This window comes from Tasmannia lanceolata, unplaced genomic scaffold, assembly GCF_043159265.1.
Source record: "Tasmannia lanceolata isolate RefF3 unplaced genomic scaffold, GAP_Taslan_0.1 ptg000013l, whole genome shotgun sequence".
NCBI lineage: Eukaryota > Viridiplantae > Streptophyta > Magnoliopsida > Canellales > Winteraceae > Tasmannia > Tasmannia lanceolata.
Genome location: NW_027518690.1, coordinates 35,800,481 through 35,820,279, shown reverse-complemented (window position 1 = coordinate 35,820,279; position 19,799 = coordinate 35,800,481). Strand labels below are relative to the sequence as shown.

General features: G+C 44.8%; 1 protein-coding gene across 1 annotated transcript; it reads right to left on the bottom strand.

Annotated features, from left to right (window-relative positions):
• Window positions 1-17,582: 17,582 nt before the first annotated feature.
• LOC143891195 (uncharacterized) lies at window positions 17,583-18,686 on the bottom strand. Its single transcript, XM_077395828.1, has 2 exons — window positions 18,238-18,686; window positions 17,583-17,730 (listed from the first exon to the last, which is right to left on the bottom strand). The coding sequence occupies exons 1-2, from the start codon at window positions 18,684-18,686 to the stop codon at window positions 17,583-17,585; spliced, it is 597 nt and encodes a 198-aa protein (XP_077251943.1).
• Window positions 18,687-19,799: the final 1,113 nt, after the last annotated feature.

Below are 19,799 nucleotides of genomic sequence, written 5' to 3'. Positions count from 1 at the left end.
ATCCATGATGGTTTGATAATTCAATGCATACCATACATATAATTCATATAAAAATTTATATATAATACATGCAATACATTTCACATGTACATCGTATAAATATAAATATGTAACACATAATCATATGGTATACCACTAGTGCACTAACGATTTTAGTTTTTGTATGTGTTTCGGTTTCGGTATCATTCGGTGGGGATGGAAAGAAGACTTAATAATAAAAGAGGTAAACACAATATTCAATAATAAAACTGAATGTCTCACTTGACACGGTACATAAACGTGTCCACACGCCAACATTTTTTTTTTATAAAAATTGACAATTTCATTGATGCTATGAAGATTACACTGGGACCAGTGGTCCCAACTTGCATTACATAGAATCAATTGAGAGTGGCCAGGAGTATACTCCTGGGCCAATAAAAACCAAAAAAATCTTCTGAGTCAAACCACTGCAGATAGGTCAACACTCAACACTTCCATGCACTACCACCCTGTCAAATAGCCATATCACTTTCCTTTCGAGATCTTCATCTACTACCGCAACCAAAAAAGCCTTCACCATACCTCTTCCTATCCTTTCCAATACCTAATGGTCTAGGGCATTCATCAAAACAGGCTTGTCATCACCATCTAAATAGTCATTCAATTTGTATCTTTGAATGACAAGCCAAAAATACGCACTCTCCTCTCCATAATTATAGAGGATCAAGAAATCCAGCATGTCAATGACGAGTTCCCCTGAAGTCCCAATCAATACGCAGAATGATTCTGCTAATAATTCTTTCTTCCAACATCCGGATACCCACCACCCTAATGCCCAACAGAGGCTCAGCTATGTAAGTATCCTAGCTCGAGACTCAAAGTTGAAGTCTTTCCATTGCTTCCGAAGGCGATCTCCCAACAAGACCATCTCTTCATCAACAGTCATCTTTCTCAACTGCTACATGACATTCTCTAGTACCAAAAGCCTCAAGAGCCTGTTATGTAGGCGCCAACTCCCAGTTCTTTCTCTTCTTTCTTTTTGAGTATACGAATGAGACAGCATCTGACCATCTGACTCAGTAAAGGAGTCAAGAAAGCGGTTTACGCTTTTTTCGGGGATTGAAACGAAGCTACCAGGCTAGTGTCGACAATAGGAGCGGATCCGGGCACAGGTGATGCTCGTCCATCTCTCGCCCATCTATCTCCGGATGCAAGCATTGATCATTTGAAGAATGGTGCTCTCGATTCACAATTTTTGATTCGGTCTTTCTCCGACCACTCCACAAACGGAGCTTCGGCGGGCATCCAAGGAGTCTCTTTCTGTCTGGAGGGATTCATTGTTTTTTCAATCAATCATGCCTCAACTGGATAAATTCACTTATTTCACACAATTCTGGTCTTCTCGGCTGGTTCTGAACTGAAATAAGAATACGCCAAAGCTTCGATCACCAGAAAAGGAGGAAAAACTCGCAACAAAAAGGAGGCCCCCCAGACCCAAAAGCTACTAATTACTAACTGGAATGATAGTAAAAATAATTAAACCGAAGCAAATCCTACCCTGGGCGACCGGGAATAAAATTTGAGGAGATTTGGGAGTCTACTATTTTTCCTTCTTGACCCTACCAAAGATGCATCCAAAAGTTTCTCAACAATACGTGCGAGGAGGTTATTTCACAATCTTGCCACCATAGCATTAAGATTTAGGCCATGATTAATGCCCGTTAAAGGCTCGGGAAACGAAGGTGTTCCTTACTTTTGGAGGGAAAGCACATTTATTTCTATCCTTATTGGGTAAGTCCGACTAAGTAACTTTCCGTCTAGGGGCAGCAGAGTCAAACGGCTTACTCTTCTCGAGCCCCACCAGGGGCACAAAAGATTGACCAACACTCGTAACGGCAGGCCCCTTAGCACATTTTTCGAGCTCTTTCCCAGCGCCATCCTTGGATTTGAATTTTGAATTAGTCAGGGGAACCAACGGCTCACCAAGAATCCGATCCTCAATCGGCGGGGAACCCCCAATCGACGGCATAATGCCCAAACCAAGACATCGCAAGGAACTAGAGTACTCAGAAAAGTAGCGACCATTTTTATTATCGTGTTTTTTCTGAAAATCAATCCCAATGGAGTCAACCTTGTCAAGAATTCTAATTCTAACACAAGAACCATGGAAATGCCACCGGGGGGCTAGAATTCTGGCCGAGATAAAGCTCATACAATGCTGGTGGTTGCCTTCCATTTTGGTTTCCAATACTTTACCAAAGAGATTCCCTATAGCTTCCACCGTTGAAACAACCCATGCGTGCAGTGGGATACAATAAAAATTAACCCAAAGGGCTTCCTCACCTTGAATGAACTCTCTATTCCACAATTAGAGAGAAACCAATTGATTACCCAGGGCTTCAGATCCCATCGCAAGAATCATTGATGCCTGGGCTTCAGATTCAAACATAAAGAGGATCTCATCCTCCACTAAAGTACAAGGGCAATGTAATGATGGAAAATCCCAAACTTTTTGTGCCCACAACCAGAGATCCTCCAGAGTCACGTTACTGTCTTTCTTTTTTCCTATAAGACAAGCTTTTAGGGTGTCCATACGTGTTAACACTTCCTTGCCGAAAATGGAAAGGGCTGGGCTCCCTTGACCCTCAAGTAAATGGATATTACCCGAATCAGGCCATCGGCTGTCCACCCCACAGTTAGCTTCTAAACGAGGCTCTGAATTACCACTGCAACCCATTTAAAGGGGATTTCAGACCGTTGACACCAACGACACTTATCCCCGCCACCTGAAATTAAGATATTTACAGGGGGGCAAAACCAAACACCAGGTCTATTCCTTAGTTTAATTTTCCTATTGGAACTCTTCCCACCCCCAGAAAACGTTACTGAAGAAGGGTTCGGTTCTACTTTAACTTGCGTGCACCTTCTACATCTTGACCCTCAAGTAAATGGATATTACCCGAATCAGGCCATCGGCTGTCCACCCCACAGTTAGCTTCTAAACGAGGCTCTGAATTACCACTGCAACCCATTTAAAGGGGATTTCAAACCGTTGACACCAACGACACTTATCCCCGCCACCTGAAATTAAGATATTTACAGGGGGGGCAAAACCAAACACCAGGTCTATTCCTTAGTTTAATTTTCCTATTGGAACTCTTCCCACCCCCAGAAAACGTTACTGAAGAAGGGTTCGGTTCTACTTTAACTTGCGTGCACCTTCTACATCTTTGCCGCCAACTAAAGTTGTGGTAGGAGCAGTAGTAGCACTGCCAGTCCTCCGACCATCCTTCCTCGCCTGCCAGTCCTACGATCATCCCCCCAAATTTAGCACCCTCACATATTATTACTTGCTTGTTTAATCTTGTACGCAAAATTTTATATGCACTGTTGAATAAAACAAGTACAACGAAATAGATAGGCAATGTGTCCACACACCAACAGTAAGTCTAACACTTCTAGCAATACCTTTAAAAGTGTCCAAAGAAATGTGGACACGTGTGGACACGCGTGTCGTGTCGAACATGGCATGACACTTGTGTCGCCAATAAATTCAAAGTGTCGGCTATATCATAGGTTTATATGCATTCGTGCATAAAAAACTGAAATACCCTTAAGTGTATTTTCTATCACTATTCCTCAAGCTGAAAGGTTCCTTTAGGCTTCCCAACTTGCTAATCAAGTTATAATGTTGATTCATGTTGAGTCATTTGGTGACTACAAGATTATCTTGACTGTAGACATGTAAAGTACGCAGCTCACTACCGTCCACTCCCTCGAACAAAGAAGTAGTCAATCTCAGTGCGATTTTTTCAATCATGGAAGATAGGATTTTGAGACATTTTATCACACTTTGATTATCAAAAGCGAGTATGTATAAACTTCAGATGTAGTTTTTGTAGATGTCTTATCCATGTAAGTTCGATTGTGGCTGATGACATGGGTCTATATTAGATCTACACTGGATTGTACTACAACAGGCTGGCTTTTAGTGGCCCAACAATGCAAGACAGTCATTGACAAGCATACAAAATCCAGTTACAAATCAACATGCATTAGGATTACCTGCCCAGTCTGCATCGATGCCTAGTCTACGCTGGATCATGCTACGATATGTTGCTTTATATTGTGCCATGATACAAGACAGCCATTGACAAGAACATGAGCAAGTTACAGATCAACATGTTTCTGGATCACTTACCCAAATTGCAACAATGTACCCTTCTACCAGAATATTTCCCCTTTTGTCTGCATCACAATAGAATTCATAATCAATTGTGCCTCAAACATAACGGAGGATTCTTTTGGTTGGTTTAAGGCCCTGTTCGTTTGAGATTATGACAACCGATGGTGAACCCCCAAACAGATTAATGGAATCAAAATTAATGTAATTTGGGTCCAATAACCAGCTTGGGGGCTTTTACCATCGGTTGTCATAATCTCAAATGCACAGGGCCTAAATGTTCTTTTCTGAGCTCAAGAAGTTGTTGATAGACCACGTCAAACATTGACTTGCCCAAGTTGACTCAGTTTTACCTTGACCAAGTTTTGAAACACTGATAAAAAAAAACAAACAATATAAGAGGTTGAAAATCAAATGACAAGAGTTACATGACATTAGAGATCAAATAAAACAATAAAGAAAGCTTTCATACTTTAGAAAGTTCACATCATACACCTAGGTAAAATTTGATCCCAGCAATGATAAAGAGTCAATTTCTCCATTTTGAATCTAGAAATCATAGAGTAAATTTCTCCATCTAATAAGAACAAGGCTTTATATAGAAATGAAATCCACACTCACCTTTATTTATAATGCCATTCCTTACTTTGTTAAACACTTCAATAGCTATTTGGGAATTGTAATAGCCTTTAAAATTAGAGAAGAACAAAATAACCAGTATCATTATCAAAGAAAGGATTACAAATATCATTTTCCTTGACGAACAGTGATGGTGCATTTGCTCATATTTTAAGAGCTTGGGTTTTGTTAGCAGCATAGTCACAGGTTGGCAGCCACTACAAGTCAAAAAAGATAATTGTGTGGTGTTACCAAGGACAAAGCCCGGCCATGTGTGGTGTGGGAAAGCCATTAGCTATATCATTTGCAACCCATACAAAAAAATCACTTTCGGGTCTGATACAGATTCAAACCCACTATTCATTTACACTAAAGGCTATCCTTTAGAAATCAAATGGCATAAACTATTTATTGGTACGTAGCAGTCACGGTGAACATTGAGGCGGCAGTGTGAGCAATAGATGGTGGCTTTCCGTTGAGGATCCAACAATTATCTCGAGTATGATTGTTCCTTCTACAGTAGGACGTATTCCCACTAGTTGCTCGTCCTCTACCTCGACCCCCATTATGATTATAATTATTATTGCAACGACTTTTAGCATCATTATAAATGCCACATCCTCTTCCCATTACAATGTGTCCCCTTGAATCAAATAGTAATGAAGATAAACCATGTATAGGGGCTAATGTTTGTCTATGATCATCTCTCTGCAATGAAGCATAGTTATTGTTTAGCAACAATGGAAAGATAGATGAAGTTCAAGAATAGTTTTAAACTTCATATCCAAAAAAGCCAATAACTTGATTTTTCTTTTGGAATCCTGCTGCTTTTTGAGTTGTTCTGTATTGTTGAACAGTGGAAGTGAGGGCCCTAAAAAAATGCAAGCTCTTGCCACTGTCTGCGTAGATTTATATAGCATACCTTAAGAGAAGGGAAGTGATATATCCACCTCTTTTGATCACCAGGAACACCCCCTGTCAGTGTTTGTGGCAAACAGGGGCATTGAATTCTTCTGACATAAGTACAACAGCCCCTCTTTAGTCACTGATACACTGACAGGGGGTGTTCCTGGTGATCAAAAGGGGCGGATATATCATTTCCCAAAGAGAATTATTCCCATGATATAGTTGGGAAATCAATTTGTACAGCATTGAAGTCATTATCAAAACATATGTTAATGGTGGTTGCCAAATTATCCGGAATTCGCTACGTAGTCGATCTGGAATTCAGAGCGCTGTCGGGTGACGTGGCACACCTGCAGCACCCCTGAGAACGAACCCAAAAAAGGTGAGTACAATCCCTGAGAATGAACCCATGACATAGTTGGCTACATGCACATCAGAATTCATTTCACCGTCAAAGATTTTGTTTAAATTATCATATGATAGAAGCAATGATAATTCACGGAAGGGAATGACCAGGAACGAAACTCCGTCTCCCTTAAACAGACAAAGTACTATGGGGTGAATGTTGAACAGGCTCCACTCATTCTCACCACCTCCAAAGCAGGAAATCAAACCAATTAAAAAAGAAAGAATGTTTCTATGCAATTATGGAAAAGATAGAGGCAATAAACAGAGGACAAGTTCATACATAAGAAGGAAAGCTTCATTTGATCATCACAATGCATTCCGTGTAAACCCATAAAAAGTTCCATCCGTTTACATACAAAAGGGAAGCTTCAGGTGAGCATCACATTGCATTCCATAGAAACCCACTACATGTTTCTATACAAAAAGGAAAGCTTCAGTTGTTTATCAAAGTGCATTCTATGCAAACCCACAATAAGTTGATCAACAACCCCAGCCCATTCCTACATAAACCTTTCAAAAATCTCCCCTTCTAACTTCCATACTTTAAGCTTCTGCAAAATACCTATGAGATATCCGGAAATTCATCAAAGTTTTGCAATCTCATCCAAAATACCAAAAAAGACAAACAAACCTGTAAGTGCATGCCTAAGAGTAGCCCTCCGGCCGATGCCATCGTGGCATAGGGAACTCATACCCGGCCCGAATGGCTACATCCAAAATATCTTCATCTCCAATACTATGATCAGTCTCTTCAGATAACGAGTTGATTAGTTCTAGAAAACTTGAGGTGAGCTTCGTTTTCTCCTGTGATAATTTCATCGATGGTGGCAAACCAAGGCACTTTGCTCCTGCCAATGCTTCCATCACATTCACTGACGGTCTTTTGACGTAAGATGGAATTCTACTTCTCGACACACCCAAATCAGAAACTGCTCCCTTATCAGACTCAGCTGCATTCTCTGATGGTATTTGAATTGAAGGTGGCACTGGGTTATCCTTGGCACTAGTATCAGAACACGCTACATTTTCTGATTCTTTTTGAACTGGTGATGGCAATCCATGCCTCATTTTACCAGTATCAGAATCCACGGGCTTCTCTGATTGTCCTTGAATCGAAGGTGGCAGTTTTCGCGATCTCTGGACAACATCGCTTGATGTTGCGCTGGTAAATCCAAGTGCTTCTTTGTAGAGTTTCAGTGATGGAACCTTCGGAGGAATGTTAACTTTAGTATATCTAAACTTTGCGAAATCCTCAACAGTTCCTCCTTTGTCTTTCCTCATTAAATTTCCCTCCCCATCTGTAGGTTTCTGAACATTTACTGATTCTACAAGATATTTCCCTTTAGAAACCTCCAATTTCTTCGCGTTTGTCTCTGTTAACCCTAGATTAACAGCATTCACTTCACTGGCATTGTCCATCCACTCATCATTAATCTGATCAGCTCCTTGTCCAGTTTTATCAGAGAAATCTCCACCCGACTTTACAAACCCTAATTCCTTCTTTTCACTTCTTTCTGAAAACCCTAAATCAGCACCCTCAGAATTTCCCTTTCCCATAAAAAACCCTAGATCCTTCTCCACCATCAGAGATTTTCCCTTGGAAACTTCAGATTTCTGTACATTACCCATAACAAACCCTAAATCATTATCGCCGATATTTGGAAATTTTTTATGTGGAGGAATGGATGATTCTTCGTCGGAGCTTTCCGGCGGAGAGTAAATGACGATTCCGGTGGAAGACACCGGAATCTGACCGACGCACGCCTCTTCTTCTTCGGTGGCAAAAAGCCCTAGACTGTCCTGAGAATCGCCGGGATTGATATCTCGCCCGAAAATCTCTTGTTGAGAGTTGGAAATCCGAGTACGGGGATAGACTTTACCATCGAATGGATCCATCCATCCCTCCTTTTGTTGGGTTTATCCTTCTGCAGACTATTTTTTGGGTTTATTTATACCTCTAATGACGTCCAAAATCTGACTGCACCAACTCCTTCTTAGAAATTATAATCCTGTGATCACAGAAAAAGCGCCGGCGGGCCCGGAGTTGTGGCTCCGGACGGCCACTTCGACACTCAAGTCAGAAACGGGCAATCAGAGACAATGGACGGGGAATGGAAGAGAGCTTAATCAGTTTACCAGACCCGAGAAGAAGAGAGGTTGAGTCTCTTTTCGACCCCTTTGCTTGAGTGCGAAGTCCCCTTTTTATAGGGGTGGAGATCCACGATCTTGGAGATATCAATCGTGCCTTTGATTTCGCCTACGTGGGGCGTGATGGTGGGAGAATCAGATCGTGGAGACATATGGAAACATCAATCATATCCTTGATTCAATCCACGTGGGCTTGATAGCTAGCGAATAAACACGTGGAGATACGGTTTCCGATGGTTACGGGCGAATATCAAGGATGGAGATTTAGGCGGGATGTTTCAAATTCGAAAGTCGCGCCTTACGCATATCGGCCGTCCGGATTTCGGCGAGATCTCCTCGATTGTGTTTAGCTCCTTGTGTAGCTCGGTACCATCCAATGGAGAAGTATCAAGGAGGTCTAATCAAAGTTCATTACCGAGCGTTGTTGTAGGGATTGTGTCGACCAAGTTGAGTAATGGAGAAGGGGTTTGAGGTTCGGTGCCGGATGTACCGATTTTACCCATAACATACTGCCCCCTACTTTCTTGTCCCTTTGTAAGGGTCAAGAAAGTAGTTAAATTTTTCAAAGGGTGGCCCGGTGCCGACCCTTTGGAGGTGATGGAGTCGAAGCGTCTTTCTAGGGAATCGGTGAGCGGATTTAATGTCGCGTCATTTAATGGGCGCATTGTCTATCCTTAAGGTTTATTGGGAAACGGTGAGAACATTCAATTCCCGCCTATTTTCCACATGCTTTTTTCGGAAAACGGATTGGGCCATTATTTTCCTCTTTATGGGGGTTTTCGAAATTCGGCGGGACATTGCATCCCGCTCGAATTTTTTGCCCGATGGCACTTATAAAAGGGGGGATGAGGGAGAGAGATATCTGTCATCTTTTTCCTTTTCTTTATCCCCAAAGCCAGAAGAAGCGAAAGGCGAAGATCCCAGAACACTCGGGTTCCCCTGCTCCTAGGGATTTCCTTGCTCCTGGCGACGTACCCCACTTCGTCGCCAATTATAGGCGGTCCCTGAAGCATACTATGGAGAGGGGACAGGGGGTGGCGGATCAACTTCTCCAGCAAAGCTTGGAGGTTCTTCGGCTGAGGGTCGAAGTCGAAAAGTTGGAGATGGAGAACGAGGCCCTAAGGGTGATGTTACAAGGAGCGACCGAAGGTAGCACGAGGGCCGGCTCCGTGTCGCCCGGTCTCGAGCCTCATCTGGAGGCGAATTCACCGGGGAAGGATTCCGAAGAAGATCGAGAGGAAGATCTGGAAGAAGACCCGGGCGAGTGATGAGACCTTCGGTTACGACTGTGGTACGATCGATTTTGAAGCCTCCTTCTGGGGCAAAGAAGATCGTGCCAAGTGGGTGGCGTGGCGATGCTGAGGTCAATGTCCCGTAGCGTTTGGCGGTTCACCAGACATATGATATTGAAGCTCCGGGCGTCGATTCTTCTCACTTCCTTCTCGTCTTGTTCCGCTAGTCGTAGTTTAGCACGGTTCCGAATGTATTTTCTTTTCCTTGCATCTGGCCTAGAAGCCCACCTTTTGTAAAGGTTTCTTCATTTGTGAATGAAAGGATTTTTGTCATTTTCCATGTCTTTTTGCATTGTTTACATTCAATGTTGTGAGTAGCGTGTAGATAAATTGCGATCTTAGCAGCAATGACAGTCAGAATTGAGAATCGCGACTTACGCATCATTATGCGAAGGAACGTCGTTTTGGCAGGACTCACGTTCATAACCTCGTTGCAGACATAACGTGGTTTGAGTGTATTATATGACTTTATTTAGCGATACTCGGTACCAGAGTATTCATTCTGAGAAGCACTCCGAGGAGACACGTGTAATAGCCGTGGCTTTTTCGGGAAACGGTGGTTCAGCGCTTTGAATAATGATGATGAAACGACGCATTAATGACTTTGGTAACTGTGCGAGTGTTATGGGGCGCCACGTGTCGCATAACGTCAGAGCGACCTGACTTTTGAGTTTTCCCGCGCATGGACCTATAATAGCCCGCCCATTTTTCTTTTTTCTACCATTTTCTCTTTTTCTCTCTTTTCATTCTCTGCTCCGGCGAGTTCCTTTCTCCGGCGGTTCACTTCCCTTTCCATTAGAATCTCTCATATAGCTTCGTTCTTTCGCGTTAACCGGAGATTTGGAGGGCGTTGAGTTCCTTCTTGGCTTGATTTTTTTCTTTCTTTCGAGGCGCTGACTCGTCTTCTCCGGCGAGTTTCATGGTTTTCTTCCTCCAATCTCACCGGTGCGTTTCTCAACCCAGACTTTTCCTTTCGTTTCTTTAAAGTAGTAATGTCGGAGAACACGGATTCACAAAATCAGTCGATTGAGCTTGTGGGAATGGAGGAAACATCCCCTTCTCCTCAAGTCTCGTTGGAGATGGAAGTGGAGAGCATGTCGGGGCGACCAGCGGAGACAGAAGCGAGGAGTGATTTGGGGCGGCCGTCGGAGGTGACGCTGATAACTAAGATCGGAAAGGTTGGTGGTGGCACGACGGTTGTGCGGAGCGGAGGATCAATGAAGAGGATAGCGCCACGACCAAGAAAAGAGGTGGATCCGATTCTTCCAGTTAAACCTCTAGGTGTGGCGGAGCCGACACCGAGTGACGCACCGGTAATTGCCGCTTTAAGAGAGGATAGGAGCAATTCACGGTCGGCACCGATGGACGTCCAGACTAGAGTTGTGGCTCAGGAATCTGTGGAATTTCGTAAGCCTCGGTTGTCTCATGGTGCAGCATATCGTCCTGAAGTTGCCATGAGTTCGATAGGTATCCTTCAACCTTCGGACCTTGATCATCTGCGGGAGAAGTATCACATTCCGGGCGATTATGAGATCCGGCTTCTCAGCCTTGATGAACGGGCGTGTAGTAGTAGTGTGAAGGGAGAGACGGCCTTCTATAAGGAGGTTATCGAAGCGGGTGTCCGCTTCCCTCTCCACCCGATTCTGATAGAATTTTTTGATTTTTTTGGTTTGGCACCGTCCCAGACTTTTCCAAATGGGTGGAGGGGTCTCCTGGCGTACATAGTGAAAAGTAAAATGGTGAGGGCCCCTCTATCATTGGATGTTATCAGGAATTGTTTCCTCATAAAGATGAAAGGGGATTGGGTAGACGTGTCTCAGTGGCGGACACTGATGATTATGGGCGGAGCTCCCTCTTCCATTAAACGGTGGAAGAACGAGTTCTTTTTGTAAAGCCGCCTCAAACAGCCGGGTGGCGATTCCCCTTCGATTGGAGAGAGCCTAACGGGGATAGAATGGGGTTGAAGTTTTCTCTAGGGACTTTGAGTCAGTTAATTTTCAACGATGTCATGGGTAGGGGTGTAGATGTAGGGAAGGAGAGGTTCAATGTTCGGAATTTCAAATCCGAACATGTACTGGTGAAGTTTGGTTTGAGCAACGTCGTGATAGACTCGAAGGACGAGGCTCGGAGCGAAGGGGAGGAATATGAAACAAGTGCTGACGAGAGTCAGTCTGGTGATTCCCTTCTCCGATCTTCCTTTTCGTATTTCTGCTCGTTTTCCTTCCATTTTGTTGTGACTGATTTTCTGATTTTATCACAGAAATGGCGGCACAAGGTTCGGGCGCTAACATTTCCACCTCGACAATAGAGGAGGCGAGGAGATTGAAGGTCGAGGAAGTGGCTCGGCAAAAACAAGACAGACCCGTGAAGTGCCAGGCAGCCAAGGCCGGCAAAGGGTCGGTCCTGGCTGCGGGGACCATTGGTGCTGCATCTCCGGAGAAATCCGTGCTTTGCAAGCGGCAGACAGAAATACTGGAGAAGAGCCCCAGAAAAAAGGGTAAGTCGATCGAAGGGGAGGGTAAGGGTAAAGACCAATTGTGGGCGAGGAGTTTTTGCCCGTCGAAGGTTGCGAGGGAACTCAGGCTTATTTCAAGCCGAGGACTCTTCCGAAAGATCAGGCGACCCAACAGCGATCTTATTTTGACCCTGGCTGGAAAGTGGGTATTGAAGATTCCACCTTTCGCAACCCGAGGGTGGCCGTGGAAATGGCGATGACGAGTGTTCTATCGAAAGACTTGGCGGAATTGGAGAGAAGTTCGCACTTTGCCGTAGGCCGTGACATGGTCTGTGGCAAAGAAGGTGCGTATTTTAGCTTTAGTTTTCCGAATATCCTTCGATTCCTGCAAACATTCACTTTTTCTCCTTCTGCCTGTAGCTGTCAGATATTTGCTCTCATGCCTCACGGCGCATGGAAACGTATCTCTCTCTTTATGCTCACGCATCCAAGGAGATGAAGAATCAAGTGGAGGCTCGTGCAAATGACAAGAAGGTGTTTGGGGATTCCTTACCGAACGTTCGGGCAAATGCCGAGGCTGAGCTCCAAAAGATCAAAGATGAACTTGTTCGTGAAAAGGAGGTTCTTGCTGAACTGGAGAAGGAGAGGGACAAGGTCGTTGAGCGAGAGGAAGAAGTTCGGTCCTAGGCGATCTCCGACTTCCGCCAATCTCAGGAGTATCAAACAGATATGGCGCTTCCCGTTCTGGAGTTTGAGGTGAAAGGTTTCGTGGACTGTCGAAACCAAATCAAGGCCATAGATTCTACTTTTCCCATCGAAAGACTGGAGGGACCACCGGGGACTGAGCTTTCCGAGGGAGAGGATTCCGAGGCGACCGAAGTCAATGAGGCAAACCTGGCGGTTACGTCTCCTGGAATAGAATCATCGGTTCCTGGTATTGTGGTGTCTTCTAACGAGGAAGTTTTGGAGAAGGAAATTCAGGGACAGGTCCCTTAAAATTTTATCTTTGCCTCTTATGATCTAGTTCTGTAGAAAACTTAACTTTATTTTGTTGTGGATAGAAGGGGTTTGTCCTTCGAAGTGACTTTGGCGATGTATTTTAAGATACTCACACTTTTCTTGGAGATGCACTTAGAACACTTTTACCTTTCATTGGCGGTGATGATTTTTTGTCGATCCTCGTAGAACGCTTGTAAGCCCAATGGTTCCCACCTTGGCATTCCTATCTTATTTTGATGGTTCCAATACACAAGTGATTTATATCACTAATGTGTTTGTTTGTCTAAGTTGTAGATCATGTTTGTTTAAAGACAAGATTGCTTGGATTGAGGCCAAGAAGCACTCATTTGACCACATTCGGAAGGCCAAAGTTGTCGGAAATCCAAGACTCTAGAAGACTTGAAGCATTGCAAGTGAAGACCATTTTAAGTCTTTTTTAGATTGTATTGATCCAATCCTAGCTTAAGTTTAAGAGGCATAAATTAAGTTAATCTCACACACCCTAAATGTTTAAGAGATTGTCCTTGTGGCATTCCAACACTTTGGAACCCTCATAACAATCCCAACTTGGTGTAAAGTTGGAAGCCCAAAAACAAGAATTGAAATCTGCTTGACATAGGCTTCTCGGAACTCCGAGAGAATTCTCGGAGCTCCGAGATTTGGTCCAGTAGCTTTTTTCCAACTTCTGTTTGTATTCCTGGAACTCCGAGAGAAAATTTCTCGGAACTCCGAGAACACTATAACGGGAAGAAATTTGTGACCGTTGGGAACTTTGCCATAATTACGACTATGCCCCTCAAATGGTCATATTTGGTTTTTCTATATAAATGGGTATTCCCACCTTCCCAATTATCAATCCTAACACTCAAAAACTCTATTTGAACATCCTAAGAGTGATTCAAGCTTGTTTATGCCTCTCATCCTCTAAGATTAGGATTTGGATCATTACGCTCAAATTTGTACATCTTCTACAAAGTTTGTAAACCCTTATGAGGGATTTTTTGTTCTTTCTTTCTTATTCAAGAACATTGTTTTCGGGCGAGTGTTCGGAGAAGCGGAGCCCACTCTCCGTGGTGAGGATTGCCACCAAGGTTAAAGCAATTGGAGTTGTAATCGGCACCGATCTTCGCCGAAGTTAAAAAGATCAAATAGTGAAGCCATCAACGGGTTTGGTTGGTGGAGTGGAGTAGGCCTTGCGTTTTGAGGACTGAACCACTTTAAATCTCGAGTGCACTCTCTCTTTTCTCTTGCTCTACATTTGCATTGCACTTAGGATTTAACTTGTTGTGCTTAATTTTCATCTTTGATCTCTTAATCTTCAAAATTGGGTTAGAAGTTTTCAAAAGGTTAAAACTCGTTAGCAACCTAATTTTACCTCCTCTTAAGTTGCCGTTAGAGTAAGTACTCGGGACCACCCTTGGAATTTCAACGCTTAACTTTCTCTTGAAGTGGATAGGCTCTTTACCGAGCCTCCTAGGGCATCGTTTTGTGGGTCGTACCTTTTGAGTAGATGGACGCTCTACCGAGCCTCTTGGGGCGTTGGTTTAGGGGTCACACCTTTTAAGTAGATGGACGCTCTACCGAGCCTCTTGGGGCATCGGTTATGGGTCACACCTTTCAAGTAGATGGACGCTCTACTGAGCCTCTTGGGGCATCGGTTTATGGGTCACACCTTTCAAGTAGATGGACGTTCTACCGAGCCTCTTGGGGCGTCAGTTTATGGGTCACACCTTTTAAGTAGATGGACGCTCTACCAGGTCTCTTGGGGCGTCGGTTTATGGGTCACACCTTTTATCCTTCGTTCGTAGCTCGCTCGATGTGGAGATTTGTTAAATGCTTAGGGAACAACCGTTTTCGGAGATGAATAACCGCAAAGGAGACTTCATTACTTTGTGGGATTTGTTTATATGTCTGTAATATCTCAAAGACAAAGAACAAACACGCAGATTTATTGAAAGTAAATGAAAAGATAGAATTGAGTTACATTTTTGCCTATGGGTAGAATTTCTTCAAATTCGAAAGGTGACAAGTGCGGGGGATGGGGTTGCCTCCCAAGTCTTCCAATTGGTATGACCCTGGCTGGAGGGCTCGTGAAACATGGTAGGGTCCTTCCCAGGTGGGAGCCAACTTTCCGGAACTGCGAGGGTCAGAGATTTCGGACCGTCGTAGTACCAAGTCGCCCATCCTCACCGCTCTTTCCTTTATTTTGGAATTGTAGTATCGGGCGACCCTGTGCTGGTACGCTGCTATCCTGATGCGAGCCTTTTCTCTAGTTTCTTCAATGAGGTCGAGGCTGCTCCTTAGGTGGTTAGGATTGGTCCTTTCATTGTATGCTTCGAGCCTCAGGGAATGGGCTCCAATCTCAACAGATATCACCGCATCTACTCCAAAGGCGAGGCTGAATGGCGACTCTCCCGTCGCGGTTCTGGGAGTGGTTCGATAGGCCCAAAGGAGATTTGGTAGCTCTTCTGCCCACGAGCCTCGAGCGCTCTCAGCGCATTTCTTTAATCCTTGCAGAAGAGTTTGATTAGTGACTTCTACCTGTCCATTAGCTTGCGGATGACCTACTGAGGTGAATCATTGATCGATAGCGAGTTTTCCGCAAAAGTCTTTGAACCTTCGGCTTGCAAATTGGGTTCCATTGTCGGTCACGAGGATCCGTGGAATGCCGAACCTGCATATGATGTCATGATAAAAGAAGTTTTCTGTTTCTTTGGAAGTAGTCTTCTTTATTGCCTTGGCCTCGACCCATTTGGTGAAATAGTCAATGGCGACATACATCATTCGGTGTCCCCTGGTTGAGTTAGGAAAAGGTCCTAACAAATCCATTCCCCACATTGCAAACGGGACTGGATTGGAAATGGGCTTGTAGGGAACTGCGGGGAGACGGGGCACGGTAGCGAACTTCTGGCATTGTTCACACTTTCTAACAAAATCAGAAGCGTCTTGCTGGAGGGTCGGCCAGAAAAAGCCTCGGCGGAGGATCTTGTGAGCCAATACCTTCCCGCCCGAGTGGTCGCCACAGATTCCTTCATGGACTTCTCTCATGGCGAGCTCCGCGGCGGAAGGTTGGAGGCATTTCAACAAGGGCCAAGAAAAGGAGCGTTTATATAGTTTTTGTCCGTCGAGAATATAATGGGCGGCCTTTGCTGCTAGGCGTCGCGCTTCTTTTCTGTCCGGGGGCAGGATACCATCTTTTAAATATTGTATTATGGGGTCCATCCAGCTAGGTTCCTCAATGAGTTGTAAAACTTCTTCTCTTTCAATGCTAGGCTGAGGGAGGATCTCGGCGTAGATGTTTCCTTGTTCGAACATCCCGGAGTAAGCCATCTTGGAAAGAGCATCGGCACGAGCATTCAAGGTGCGGAGGATTTGTACTATTTGAAATTCTTCGAAGACAGAGATTTCTCTTCTTACCTTTTCTAAGTATCTGATCATCCGCTCCTCTTTAGCCTCGCTGAGCCGTTCACTTGGTTGACTACCAACTGAGAATCACTGTGGACTCTGATTCGGTTGACTTGTAATTCGACAGCGAGAGCTATTCCCGCGATTAGGGCTTCATACTCCGCCTCGTTGTTAGAAGCTTTGAAATTCAGGCGTAGAGCGTACTCAGCAATAAAATTGTCTGGCCCCGTGATGACTAGGCCGGCACCGTTGCCCCCAGCATTAGAGGAGCCGTCCACATATAACATCCAGAGTGGATTCTGATTTTGCTGGTTCGGGGTCGACTCTTTGGCTGTGACGTTCGATTCTTCTGACTCCTCTTTTGGCCCTGTGCACTCTACGATAAAATCTGCCAGCGACTGAGATTTGATTGCTGGACGGGGTTTTATTTGGATGTCGAATTCACCCAATTCGACCGCCCAATTAATCAGCCGTCCGTAGGTGTCGGGCTTTCGCAATATCTTCCGGAGAGGTTGGTCGGTGAGTATCGTGACAGGATGAGCCTGGAAATATGGACGGAGTTTTCTTGCTGATATAACGACAGCAAAGGCGAAATTTTCAATTTCTTGATATCGAACTTCTGTGTCATGGAGCACTCTACTAACATAGTAAATAGGTTGCTCCATTTTTCCTTCCTGCCGAACAAGTACCGAACTTACTGCGGAAGGTCCAACTGCTAGGTACAAATACAAGCTCCCCCCGGTACTGGCTTGGAGAGTAGAGGGAGCTCTTGGAGGTATGCTTTTACATGATCGAAGGCAGCTTGACACTCTTCTGTCCATTGGAAATCTTTCACAGCTCGGAGGGTCTTGAAGAAGGGTAGACATCTCTCAGCAGATTTAGACATAAATCTACTGTGGGCTACAATTCTGCCAGTGAGCCTCTGCACATCTCTGACGTCTTTGGGTGCCGTCATTTCTAAAAGTGCCTTGATTTTTTCGGGATTGGCCTCAATTCCTCGCTGACTAACCATGAAGCCTAGGAACTTTCCGGAGGTAACCCCGAAAGCGCATTTGGCGGGGTTCAGCTTCATTCGGTTTCGTCGGAGTACAGTGAATGCTTCTTCAAGATCAGCGATGTGGTCCGGCGCTTTGAGGCTTTTGACGAGCATGTCATCAACGTATACTTCCATGTTCCTCCCGATTTGCTAAGCAAATATTTTGTTGACCAGCCGCTGATATGTGGCGCCTGCGTTCTTGAGGCCGAATGGCATGACTTCGTAACAAAACAATCCTTGGTCGGTGACAAATGAGGTTTTCTGAATATCGGAACCGTACATCTGAATCTGGTTGTATCTGGAAAAGGCATCCATGAAACTCAACATCTCATGTCCAGCGGTGGAGTCGATGAGGTGATCGATCCTCGGTAGCGGGTAACAATCTTTGGGGCATGCTTTGTTGAGGTTTGTGAAATCAATGCAAATTCGCCACTTGCCATTGGATTTTTTAACCATTACTACGTTGGCGAGCCATTCCGGGTAACGAATTTCTCTAACGAACTTGGCATCTAGAAGCTTATCTATTTCTTCTCTAATGTGCTTTTGTCTTTCGGTGGCGAAGCTTCATTTTTTCTGTTTGACTGGTTTGGCGCTTGGGTCCACATTTAGTTTATGGACCGGAATGTCCGAGGGGATCCCCTGCATGTCAGAGGCGGACCAGTCGAAGACATCCGAGTTAGCTTTTAAGAAATTGACAAGTTCGGTTCTAAGCTTACCTGGCAGGAGAGAACCTATTTGGACGGTTTGATCTTCTGTACCGGTGAACAGAGGAACTTTCGTGAGTTCTTCGATCGGTTCTCCTTACTTTATTTCAACCCGTGGGTCAGTACCGCCAATGGAGAAGGTTTCTTTGGTTTCCTTTTTCTTTTTCAACAGGGCGGCGTAGCATTCACGGGCTTTCTCTTGATCTCCGATAACCTCTCCGACGCCGAATTTGGTAGGAAACTTTATTTTCAAATGGGCAGTGGAGACCACTGCCCCCAATTCATTTAAAGCTGGCCTCCCAATGATCCCGTTGTAGGAGGAAGGGACATGAACTATCACGAAGGTTTGCATTATGGTTCGCTGGTTCGGATGGGTGCTGAATGTTACGGGGAGTTTGATTTTGCCGCGTACCATGACTTCCCCTCCGGAGAATCCGAAGATGGACCAGTTAACAGGCTCCAGCCTATTGTTGCTAATGCCCATTTCAGCGAAGGCGTTCTGATGGAGGACATTGACTGAGCTCCCTGTGTCTACCAAGATTCGTCCCATGCTACAGTTGGCGATGTTAAGTCGAACTACCACGGCGTCATCATGATGTCGATCTATGGTTCCGTAATCTGCTTCGGTGAAGGTGATAGGTGCATCGGTACTTGGTCCAGTCTTTGGCTTTTTTGCGGGATTTTCTATGGAGTTGACTTGTCCTGCATAAAGGGCGCGTCCTTCGTCAGTTGGTCCTCCGAACACTGGGCCTCCATAAATGGTGTCAATATTTCTGATGAATTTTGGTGCTTCCTCCTAATCTTGCTCTCTGTGTCGACCGCTCTCTGCTCAGTGGTTCGGTGAGCGATGACGTTCGTCAGGCCAATGAACTTCGGATCGGGGTCGCTGGTGGCTTCTTTGGGGGTTCTGGAGATGACGGTCAATTTTTCCCAATCCGGCGAGCATTTCAATTTCGTTTTTCAAGTGGTAACAATAGGTGGTGTGCCCGTAGTCTTGGTGAAAACGACAGTACTTGTTGGAGGCTTTACCTTTTCCCGAGTTTCTCATTTTTTCGGGCCAGTTTATGGGTTCTTTGCCACGGATTTCGTACATGATATTAGAGATGGTGTTGTTCAGGGGGGTGTAGTCGACCCTATTAAACTGGGGATTTGGCGCGACGGTTTTGACGGTCGCTATGTCTTGCTTGCTTATGACTTGATGGTGTTCTAGAGTCTTCTTTTCTCTTTTCAGTGCCCCAAGTGGTTTCTAATTCCCTTTCCATGGTAAATGATTCTTCATTATTGATGTACCTGTCTGCCATAGCCATGAGGTCTTGGATATCGCGGGGAGGATTCACGTTTAACGCGACTTTCATGTCTCTATCTCGGATGGCATGGCGGAGCGCTGCGCGAACCATATCGAAGTTCGGCTCGCTAATTTGGTGGAGTTCCATTCGGAACCAACCGATAAATCTCCGCAGAGTTTCGTCCTTTCCCTGTCGCAGAGTTAGGAGAGCATCGGCTGGTTTCTTTCGGGGCCGACTATTGATGAAGTAAGAGACGAACTCGTCGTGGAATGAATCGATGGAGTTGGGCCGCAATCAACTGAACCAGTTGCTAGCGTCCTTCTTCAAGTAGGCGGAAAAAGCTTTGCACATCGTCGCGTCGGAAGCATTTCTGATCA